General features: G+C 39.5%; 1 protein-coding gene across 3 annotated transcripts in view; it reads right to left on the bottom strand.

The window, feature by feature from the left end:
• stpg2 (sperm-tail PG-rich repeat containing 2) overlaps window positions 1-11,123 on the bottom strand; it is a 75,599-nt gene extending 64,476 nt beyond the window's left edge. Inside the window, exons 1-4 of one of the 3 annotated variants that reach the window (XM_088628599.1) lie at window positions 10,683-11,123; window positions 7,544-7,653; window positions 5,779-5,943; window positions 5,494-5,671 (exon numbers count right to left, since the gene is read on the bottom strand). In XM_088628599.1, coding sequence (XP_088484725.1) covers window positions 5,494-5,671; window positions 5,779-5,943; window positions 7,544-7,653; window positions 10,683-10,788 — 559 coding nt within the window. In that variant the 5' untranslated portion in view covers window positions 10,789-11,123. The remainder of the gene's footprint in view (window positions 1-5,493; window positions 5,672-5,778; window positions 5,944-7,543; window positions 7,654-10,682) is intronic. The other 2 variants (XM_088628598.1, XM_088628597.1) reach the window with 2 other exon arrangements.
• Between the last annotated feature and the right edge of the window lie 1,084 nt (window positions 11,124-12,207).

Genomic DNA, 12,207 nt, shown 5'->3' with positions numbered 1-12,207 from the left:
TACTTGGTATAATATTTACCACAAAGCCCAAAATCAAAATCTACCCAAAAAAACGATAGTGTCAGTAAATGGGAATCTCTCTTTCTCAGTGTTTAAACAGCGCCTTACAAAATACTATCAACATCAATGTGACCCTGAGTGCATGTTCATCTACAGTACCTTACAGTCCAACTAATACTGAATATCACTGAAAGTATAATTACTGTGTTAAAAACCGTAATGTCAATAAGGAAATTCCCACACAAAAAACACAAACATATAACAAAAAGGAACAGGTAGTGTTCATTTAGAAATATGTAACCAATGCACATGCATAAAGTGAAACAATGAAATATTGTAAATCTCCTGCAGTTACAGGTATGTCCCCACAACCAGTGTTTATTGCTCCCAGCAGAGACATCTGATCATGAGATCACAAGCCTTTCACCTCCATGCAGAGAAAAACTCCTCAATGGGGTTAAAGAAGGGGGAAGAGGGGTTGGAGGAATTCCATAGCCATGGTGAAATGGCAAACCATTCCCTGACGTTCTCCCACACCACAGGTCAGACTTCACCAGCTCTCTCTCAACAGGTATATGACCATTGTGCAAAACATCTATAACAGATTACCTGTGTTGTGGTGCCTGGTGGGGGGATGTGGGCAGTGACATCATCATCTGATATGGCAGTGCACATGGTTGATATTTGCTTTCCTCCTCCTTTTACCCATCCCTTGGCCCCTGCTCTACCACAACACATTCAGACCCCCTCATCCTCTTCAAACTACGTGTTCCCGTTCCATCTTTCAGCAGCACTAACTCACTGCTAACCTAATACATATGTGCTTAAGTATTGATTGGTCGTTTTGGCAGTTAGGATTTATACCTCTGTGGTAAGATTGAACACACATGAGATTGGTTGCTTTCAACTGTGAACTAATTAATTCATTTTGTTTCACAAGTCTTTCTCAATTGGTTTGTGTGTCAGCTGCAGAGATTTTATTTATTGGTTTGCACAAATGTGCTTGATTTTGAGTGAACACAATCACAAATAATACAGCGTTTTGCAAATCACATTGCTGTTGTGGGGTTTGCATTAACAGCTTTGAAAATGTACATAATGTTTCAGGAATTTCACTCACATTTCGAATGAGAACAACTGGTGCTCTAAGTTACCCACAGGTAAAAAAACAGTAAAAAAAAAAGTGTTTAAAATAAGCTGGGGTGATCATGTGGTATTCAATGGTAAGTCCTTCGTGAGGTGTAGTAAAGCACCCTGAAATCATAGTAAAAGCATGGTGGAAAATAATCATGCAGGCTAAAACAAAATGAAAACAGTGGGAAAAGATGAAAAAAAGCTAATGTAATTTTTGACAGCCATGACAAAGTTGTTAATGCATGGTGTAAATGTGGTAAACCCACAGGTTTAACCATGACAGAACCATGACAAAGCAGTAAATTAAATTTGGTTAAACCGTGGCAAAACATTGAAATCACTGCACATATTTACAGCATCAGGATTTTGCCACCTTCTCAGGAGCAGACGTTTTCCTTACTGTCAAATCGTGAGCAAAAAAAAAGATGAGATACGAGAAGATATGAATTAACTTGTAGACCTTTTGGAAAATAAATCTTTGTTTAAAAACTCATATATTGCCAAAAAAAAGTTGTTCAGCACTGTTGGAATGATCTTAACATTTATCATCTACTGTGAAATGTAACATTTTAGACTTATATTTGTAGAAGGAAATCTATTTTGAATCCTTTCATTAGTTATCCACAGGGACATTTCTGCTGCTATGCCATTTATTTTTCATACCATCTCAGACAGGCAAGCAGCTATTATCCTTAAAGGTGGCCAGATGGAGAATCTCATATCATAATAAGTGCCTCTGAGGTTACAACTATTTCTCAAATCAAAGCCCACTCCACTTTCCAATGAATGTCTGCCCAATGTTTCTCACTGAAGGTCAAAACCACATTTTTTGTTAAACAAAAGGAAAAGGGCAGAATTCTAATAATAAAAACAAGCATTCCTGGACATTTTTCAAGTTTCTGTCCTCTCCAGCTGGTTTTAACTCTGTTATTAAATTTGTTAAGCCATGTAATTAACACATGGTTATCTGCTGACAATGAAACAATTCTTCCACTTACTGTATGCCTTGGTTAAAGAAAAGTGATCATTTTGCTTGCAAAACTCAGGAAGATGCGATCACTGCAAACTTCCTGTTGGATTAATCACAGACACACCTTGTCCAACTTGTGTATGAATAGCAGTAAAGCCCATTTTTTTCTCATAAAAGAATATCTCTTAAATTGCAATTGGCGCATCATTTTTTGTGCTGGATGAAGAAAAAGTTATGGGAATTTAATTATTCCTCATGTCTCTTCTCAAGTGCTGTGCATGAGTTTTGTTTGACAACTAATTGGGCAAATACAGTCAAAATATTAAAATTACCACTGTGACTAAATCAAATCTGCAAACCAGTGTTAATATGATTATACTTTATGTTTATGTCTTTAGATTGCATGCAAATATATCTGTATATTTATTATTTTACATTAAACAACAGGCGGCATTTGTCTTTGATGGTACTTTGACAGTTTTTAATGTTCATTTCTAACTGCTTATTTGACAACATTTTTCAAAGTCAAAGTACACGTACATTGTTTTACTGTCAACCCCCCTAATTTTTAATTAATTTAATTGGGCAGTAATTTTTAATTATCCAAGACACAATGCATTTACATACAGTGAGCCTCCTTCTGATACAACTTTATTTTTTTAATCTCTCTGATGGATACCCAATAAACCCTGGATACTTTTCCAGGCTGTGTGTATTTAAAGCCCTAATTCACTGAGGAAGCTTGGCCACAGATGGGTATACGTCATTTCGAATAATAGGGCAGCTTCAACAAGAGTAGATTTTGATAATGAAGTACGTGGGTGTTCGAGGGAGTTCGAAGACTTCTTAAAGAAGCAGCATCTTTCACGATGACAGCTGTTTGGAGAGTGTAGGGAAGAATTTGGAGCACAGGCAGCACCTGAGGCCTGATATAATCGAGATTTTGTGAAGGTCTGTAGTTCACGAAACACTGAAATACACATTCTTGAGTTGCACCTGCCCAAAACATAGACATTTTACTTTTTACCTTACATTGAACTGCTCTCCATTCAATTTTACGTTCTCCATTCAATTTTATCAATATTTAATGTTGAATTAATGCATTTATCATAATAGCATGGTTGTGAAAAGTCTATCTTTATAAAAGAACACAACAGAGTCCATAGCACATGTGAGACACATAATTCAAGGTATTCAAGGTACTGACTCATTGTTCTAATTGTAAATTCTACATGGCCCACCCTTGTCCCTCACAACACTGTAATATAATCCTTTGATTCGCCTTGCTGAAGGTTGCTTAATTTCCCCAATGAACTACTGTCTGAAGGTTATGAATATAATCTATGTGCTGACCCTGGGCATCATATTCCTTCATAAAACCAAAAATAAGTAACATGCCATCAGGATCCCTTGGGGATGGGGTCTGTTCATAAATCACACTGCTTAACTCTCTTTTTCAAGCAGTTTTCAAGGTGAGCCCAGGCGTTCACATCTTACTTAGGTGTTCACAGAGCAGAGTCTGTTTCCAACACGACAACATCTGCTTACAAGAGATTAAAGGGTTTCAGAGATATGAAGGCAGAGTGACACAAAATGTGCTCATAGTCCAGTCAAAAGGAGTCTGTGTCCACAATACAAAAGAAACAATGCCAAAACAAAACAGTTACAAAATGTATTCAAAATATTTTTTACATTTAAATTATGATGGCTGTGGCACAAAACAAGAATGTGATATTCCTCATGGTCCATCCATTGAATGACACATTAAAGCAAAGGCGAGTTGCCAGTAACTTGGCTGAGGGTGTTAATGCAGAGCTAACCCCATAGTATTTGTAAGTGGCTGTGAACGAAAGCCTCAAGCTACTGTATGTAGCTAAACAACTGAAAGGGATGCCAATGGGTGTGCATTACTTGCCGGACAGAAACACACTGTTAATGGCTCACTGTAAGTCATGTTCTAGGTGCACATTGACAAAATTCTTTCACAATCAGCTGACGTATGGTGACACTGATCTGTGGGCAACTAACAGGACCTCTGCCAGCAGCACAGAAGACAGCAGTTCTCAGGGTCCACTGGGACAAAGGCAGTATACAGTATAGTGTAAGGATTGCAGAGTTTTGCAAAGAGGGATGTTATCCACTACCTCTTCACACCTTCACAACATGACCCCAATGCTGCAGTAATTGGGGTTTGTTTTACAGAGTTGTGAGTTGGGCTATGGAGGGACTTCCTACTGGTCAATAACTTGGTGAACTAATCAATGTGGATAGTTTGGGTGTTTACTTATTTCAAAGAACAGAGTGCAATTTTCTTTACAGCATAGTTTTGTACTGGCAGAAACTGTAGCTGTTCTTGTCGGTGCAGTTTTCTTTAAATGATCACCACAGGAGATGCCAGGGGCTAGGTTTACATACAGTATATGCAGTAATTTCTAAATCACTTTGTCAAAGGAATGTCTGTAATAGGTACTACTACAGATCAAAGGCAGATTTTTGTTTTTATTCCTAAATGGAGGCAATGCTAAAATGTGCTTTAATCTCACACTATTGAAAAAAAGCATTTAACTCTGCGTAAGAGAAGCAACATTTCTTTCACCCTTTCCACAAAGTAATTGCTCTGGCATAAGTGCAGTCACATTAGCTTCGGGAAAGAGGTCACTAATTAAAACAAAATGCGAAAGATTTTCAAGAGAAGTTCGTCATAAATGTAGAGTACATACCAGAAAAAACACAAGACATTGCAGAGAAAAAAAACATAATACCTGATTCACCACTGAGAGCTTGATTTTTCCTTCTCATTTTAAAAATAAATTTATTATATGACATTATCTATAAATATAAATGTTTATACTAATAATATCAGTAATATATTTTCTGTATTCATGCACTTAGACTGCAAAAATATCTTCACCTCAACCATACAACAAGGTTACCTAAGAAAAGAAGTCTAAGGACATAGTAATTAGCATATGTAATGTCAAACATCTATTAGAACATAATGCTTTCCCCTGGTGTACTTTTGAAATTATGATGAGAATTCACACTTTGAAGATAGATCCTTTAACTAGAATATCCAGATGTCTTGAGTAAACTTAAATTCCTTTAATGACTAAACATACTGCAGTAATCTCTTTTACAAAATGTTACCAGAATTTAGACTGTAATAGAAAGGTCTTGTTTCTTAATGGAAGCAGTCCAGAACAATGACTGCAGATCAGGGAACTCTTAAGGCGTAACACTTCTTGGAAGATCTGTCACTGATGCATAAACAATGCCAAAGACTGAAAGAGCCTCCCCACACAGTCTGGTCATTTTCTCCTTAATGCTCTGAATGTGACGAAGTCTCCAGCCAAGTGCTGCCTCTGCAAAGTGACATGTGAGGCACAAACCTGCCAAACTCACCGGCCCAGGATTGTAGAAAGCTGGTCCCAGGGTTTCATCCCTAGGATGCGGGGGCTGCTTGTGGAGCATGCCATCTTCGTTTTCCTCATATCCATAGGCCTGCCCCGGGGAGGGGATCGAAGGAATGTCACGTTTCTGCAGGTATCTGATACGACTCGATGCCCCCTGAAGAGTACATACTCTGTCTTAGTTCTTGAGAGCCACAGTACCATAATCCTACAGCTTCTCTCTCACAAAAGCACATCAACAAAATTGGAACAAAGCAACTGTACCTTTCTCAAGCTTCTTTTTGTAGGTGTGTCTTCCACAGGTTTTCCTGCTCTCACTCCTGACACAGCTGGAATAACATCATAAGATCCGGGTCCTGGCACATCGGAAACATGCTCTTCGAAACGTTTGGACCTGTTCTGAATGCTCCTTCCACCCAGAATATGCTTCTGCAACATCACCATCATTATTATTATTTTTATTTTTCTTATAATTAAAGTTTGATATTTTAACCATATGTACTTAAATTACAATTTTACAAGTTATATTACAAGTTACATATTTCAATAATAAGTGCCGCAATATACACGGGAGAGGTTACAAGATACAGGAGATCTCTTTTCTGTGTAGCACCATAGAGCTAACTGTGGGAGAAAGAGAGCTCATTTATCCACACTGCTCAGGGGAAAATGATCAGGGTTGAAATCTAGTAATGTTTTTTTACAGGAATAAACTCAGAGGGTGCATTATATTACCTGCATTTTTTGAGACACAGAAGGAACTTGCACACACAACAAGAAGGAGAACTCAAACTCTGCACAAGCAAGCACCCCGGGCTACAGTCAAACACAGGGCAGCAGTGCTGACCACCATGTCTTCATGCTGCCCCCCTCAGTGTAATTTATTGTGTTTTATTTATATGTACAAACGCAGTACCTAGGAAAACTGAACAGTAGTAATTTATGGATAAAGATTGCAGTGGAAGTCGGGGTGTGACACCTGATTTTTAACACAACATGAAGCATTACAAGCTATGTAATTAATTCCTTTCTTTTATAAGAATACAAATTGCTCTTCCAGGTGAATTAAGGGAGAACTTTAAAGAGTTCATACTGTGCAAGCCCAGAGTGGAATTTAGCCAGGACATGAGTTAATACATTTCTGAACAGTGCTATGAGATCCTTAATCACCAGGTAGTCAGGACTACAGTTTAACATATATTGTTCTTATGATAACAATAATAATAAATCTTCCATCTAATAGGCAAGAGGACAAGGTCATGACTTGCAAAGAGAAAAGCAGGGCAAGGCATTAAGCTCCTCACTTTACATCCTACAGCACATTAATCCAACTGTTATTTAGAGTGTCTGTGGCGCAATTGGTTAGCATGCTTGATTGTTCAGCAAAAGGTTGATGGTTCAAGACCACACAGGGGTTCTGAGAGTTTTAGCCAGCAGCCATATCACCCTCCAACTCACAACTGGAAATCCACTGAAGCTAAGCAGGTGTGAGCCTGGTCAGTACCTGAATAGGAGACCTCCTGGGAAAAACTAAGGCTGCTGCTCAAAGAGGTGTTACAGGGGCCAGTAGGTGGTGCTCACCCTGCGGTCCATGTGGGTCCCCATCACTATACTGTAAAAAGGCGCTGACCTTCAGATGAAATGTGAAACCAAGGTCCTGACTCTCTGTGCCTCTCAAAAAGAGTAGTGGTGGCTTCCTACTAATCCCCTTCTATGAACTGACTTCATCACTCTGTTCTCCTCCCCTTTGATAGCTGATGTGTGGTGAGCGTACTGGCACACTATGGCTGCCGTTGCATCATCCAGGTGGATGCTGCACATTGGTGGTGGTCAAGGGGAGTCCCCATTACCTGTAAAGCGCTTGGAGAGGAGTGCCCAAAAAAAAGCTCTATATAAGTGTAAGGAATTATTATTATTAAAACTACTAAAAATGAACCCATCCCAATAAAATGCTGATCTTAATGTCATATGCACTAACAAAGCAATGCCTATAGAGAACATTCTGCACAAATGACACAGAATAAAGTACCTTTAGAGGTGAAACATCATATTGGCCTGGGCCAGGAGCAGCGACATCTGCATTTGAAGGGTTAAAAAGCGTTTCTCTGCTCGAAAGGGACAGAAATGGGGCATAGCAATCTGCAAACAACACAAACAAATAGCTTAGTCAACGCATTAGATGACTACAACAAATTATTGGGAATAAACTAGGGCTGACAACAAGTAAAATAAATCACAGAATACTAGTTCATGCTGAGAATGAGTTTTTCCTGTACAGATTCAATATTGTTTCAGTATTCCTGAAAAGAAACTAAAGATACAGAAATTTTGCAGCTTTTTCCCACTCGTTTTGTTTTGTCTTTCTCTACAGTAGAGACCTAGTAAAAAAAAGCTAAATATCTCGAATTGCTTATACAAGAGGTTTTGTGTGCATACTACACACACATTTCTTACGATGATGAAAATAATGATAATGCACTGAGATGAGGTCTGTAAGCTGTGCTAGTGCCCAAGACATAAAAGCCTCCAGCACTCTCTACTGTCAATCACCTCGATCAGCACTGTGACAGACCCAGACTAAAGCTATGCAGCCAATGAAAATGTGTTCTCCCTGTAATTACAATATATTTATAATATAATAATAATAATAATAATAATTGCTTACACTTATATAGCGCTTTTCTGGACACTCCACTCAAAGCACTTTACAGGTAATGGGGACTCCCCTCCACCACCACCAATGTGCAGCATCCACCTGGATGATGCGACGGCAGCCATAGTGCGCCAGAACGCTCACCACACATCAGCTATCAGTGGGGAGGAGAGCAGAGTAATGTAGCCAATTCATAGAAGGGGATTATTAGGAGGCCATGATTGGTAAGGGCCAATTGGAAATTTGGCCAGGACACCGGGGTTACACCCCTACTCTTTTCGAGAAGCACCCTGGGATTTTTAATGACCACAGAGAGTCAGGACCTCGGTTTTACGTCTCATCCGAAGGACAGCGCCTGTTTTACAGTATAGTGTCCCCATCACTATACTGGGGCATTAGGACCCACATGGACCACAGGGTGAGCGCCCCCTGCTGGCCCCACTAACACCTCTTCCAGCAGCAACCTTAGTTTTTCCCAGGAGGTCTCCCATCCAGGTACTGACCAGGCTCACACCTGCTTAGCTTCAGTGGGTTGCCAGGTGTGAGTTGCAGGGTGATATGGCTGCTGGCATATTTAATTTCATCCTGGGATCAATGCTTTCACAGAAGATGCTACCACCTGCTTACAGCCCTTTTGAACTTAGCTCACTACCAGAAAAACAGCTAATATTTAATGACATAATAAGTCTATTCTTGTAGCCGTGAACTCTAATGAGCACGAGCGCTAAAGTGTCTTGTGTTGAGACTGAAGTAGTCAGCCTTAAAATAAGCATTTACTTTTTATAGCATTTTCCATCCCAGAAAATCAAAGTACTTTATAGCTCTACAGGAGAGGGTCCAATTCACTTACCACAAACGTTCTGCACCCAACCCTGGTGATACTGTACACAGCTCCCAATCTGCACCAGCCGCCCCAGGTGGAGAACTGAGAATCTGCTTCACTAGTTCAATTAAGGCAAGACTATAGGAAGGCTAGTTTGCACAAGCCCAGAGTAAACTTCAGCCAGAACCCTGGGGGTATAACCCCCACATTTATGAAAATATAAATCTTTAACGGGTAAGTAGCCAAAAACTCGACTCATTTCATCCTTCATTGAAAGGATGGCACCTGCAACAGCGCTGCTCTTCGTATGAGATAGACTATTTGTGCTTTGTTGAGTAATCTCTAAACTATTTACTGTGAAAAAAACACATTCGGTTTCTTTCAATAGGCTGTCCATTCTTGGTGCAGTATTTTTACAAGGCCATATTCAAAATATGCCAAGGCGGTCAGGTGTGGAATGTGTCCAATCGCTGCTTCAATTTGTTTTGAGGGAATAAGGACGTTTCTGTAGCAACTATAAATGTAATTACTATATGTGTAATTCCCAGCTTCAGTCACTGATTGCTTATTATTGAATTCATTGGGTCAGATTTATTCTAAAATAATTCACAATGCTTGTTTCGTTTTTGTAATTGCAACGTTATGCTTGCAGTGCCATCTACTGATAGCTAATGGAAACTGTACAAAGAACATTGCAGCAAGAACTTTTACACTGCAGATGTTTCTCGGATGTTCAATATCAATTTCTTTATCTCATACATTTTGGACATACTTCTTAGGTTTATGAGAATTCCTTTTCTGCAGAGACTTTAAATATTGGACTTAAAATACTGAAACTTCTTAATACTATTTAATTCTGTGCACATATAAACCCCACTCGGTGCGCAGTGGCTTTAGTAAAATACAGTAGCCCTGAGTTCTCTGTTGCTCCCGCTAATGTACGGTGATGAAATAATAAGTGATAAACGGATTGAAATCAAATCATTTAATCAGTGTTGTTGTTGCTGTTTGCAGGATGTGATGATAATTGACTTTGTGAAGAGGTTATTGTCTTGAAGGAGTCCCGAACACCTCGCATCTGAATTACGGAGGTAATTACCGCTTCTTCCCAGCTGGTTCTCAGTGTGTGGGAGTGTGGGGGCGGTGGGTGTGCAGACCTCACTTACCAGAAGGGCTGCTTGAGTTTCTGCATCCCGTTTTTGTCACCTATTAAGCTCTTTCTACAGACTAATTACCTGATCAGCAGTACGCAAAAGCAGTATCCTGAAATACAGACAGATTTCTGAACACTGCCGATTCAGGATAAATGATACTATGTTGTTTACAGATACTGCAGTACCCAAAGTACCCCCAAAGAATAAAACTGAATTAATCGATCTGTATATATCATTCCTGTACTCGCAATGAATAAATTTGGTGCCCTCTAAATTGATCTGTGCGTAACCTTCAATATGTACTGAAGTATCAGCAGTTATTTATTTTTTAAGTACTGCATTTTTTTTTTTACTATATAGAGACCAGTTTATTTTTTTCTCAACAGCTGATAACTGTAGCTATGAATGTGTCAAAGGAGGGTGTCAGCTTTAGTGTGCTACAGCATGTGTCGCCTCGCAGCCAGCTCATTTCTAAGTGCCCAGCGCACCAAGGCCGAAGACAAGTCCCGCCCGTGGTTTGTGCCCACGAAGGTCTTACCTGCTTTGCTTGACTCGAATTTTCTCACGTCATAGGAACCGGGTCCCACTGCAGGTGCAGTGCTTCCTACCGTAGCACAGGTGACCCTTGGGGCTTTGTCATACATTTCTAGCTGATTATTTCTTTCAACAAGTTTCAGGCGAGTAAAAGCGTCAAAACGGGCACATCACGCATATAAATACACTAATTAAAACGATTTAGTCAACGAAAGTCAATCAAGAACATCTTCAAGACTGAGCTGACCCAGTTATTTATTAAAAATAAATTAAAGATCAGAAAAAAATGTTAAATAATAGTAACGTTCTTTTATCTTTGTCTACTGTTTTTTAAGCTACAAATAAGTTAGCCAAAGTCTTCCAAAGAGTTTTCCCAAAGGCGCTGTGGGCTGAAGTCCTGCGTGTTGTGAGCCGTTGCCTGGACACCGCTCACGTCAGCAGCCCGTCTATCCAGACACAACAGGGCCGTGCGCTGGAGTCCGAAGACTGAGGGGTGACGTCACAACGGCGGTGGCGCTCCGCTGTAAACTTAACATACTGTACCATGAAGGATGCTGCTTGCCTTCATAATTACACACACGATTCACGCGTATTTGTCACCAGAATTTTCAGTTCAAGTTCAATGCCATAAAGGGTCAGCGCGTTGCCTAAATAGAAATAAAACAATAAACACGAAGAAACACATTTAATACATCAACTGCATAAATAAGTAAAAAAGGAGATAGATACCTATTGTAAACTGAGACGTTCAGTCATTTAACACAATGCTGTGCTTAGTAGCGGTATCACACTGTTTTTTCAACGCTACTACAATTCTTCTTATCCTTATTCTTAGTTCGCAATAGGACATACCACTAGAGGGAGCTATGTATCCAGGAGACTAAAAGTCTCTACCGTGTAGACTCTAAACCTCTACCGTGCGAAGAGAATATGAGAATAAGAGCGTTTATCCAAACAATGCATTTAGAAGACTAGGATCCAACCGGCCTGTACTGCAAAAAGCAAAGAAATGCCATCGATCTGTTGAGGTTTTCTATCATTTTGTTAATTGCATTTATTGAGGCTTACAGAGGGGCTTTTGTGAGGGGACCCTCTTCATTCCCAATTGAAGCCTGCTCAATAGCCCCACTGCTCAGCTGCTCAGCTGCTCAGGTGGAGAAATAAGTCAGTAAAACCCAGATTGCTCATGCTGAGTGGAATTTAGCCAGAACATTGGGGATAACCCCCTACTATTGCAAGCTTATCATGGATTTAATTGATATGTCTCATATCTTGCTACGTCTTCCAGAACTACACCAAAATTATGAAGTGGATATTTAGAAAGTGGATTATTAATTAAGAAATTTTAGATTTCGATATTTAGAAACTGGATTATGAATGTTATAGTTCCTCTTTATAGTATATAGTATGCTCTTCGGTGCCTGTGGATAAAGAGAAGTTTCATTCCATTCAAGAAGGCAATTATATCACCACTACTGTTTAGAAGGTTTAGCTCTACTTAAGTATTAGAGAGTGACAGGATTAAAGAC

Source organism: Lepisosteus platostomus, chromosome 4 (genome assembly GCF_059453375.1).
Source record: "Lepisosteus platostomus isolate fLepPlt1 chromosome 4, fLepPlt1.hap1, whole genome shotgun sequence".
Taxonomy (NCBI): Eukaryota; Metazoa; Chordata; class Actinopteri; order Semionotiformes; family Lepisosteidae; genus Lepisosteus; species Lepisosteus platostomus.
The sequence above is the reverse complement of the archived record's forward strand: the minus strand, read 5'-3'. Positions and strand labels throughout refer to the sequence as shown.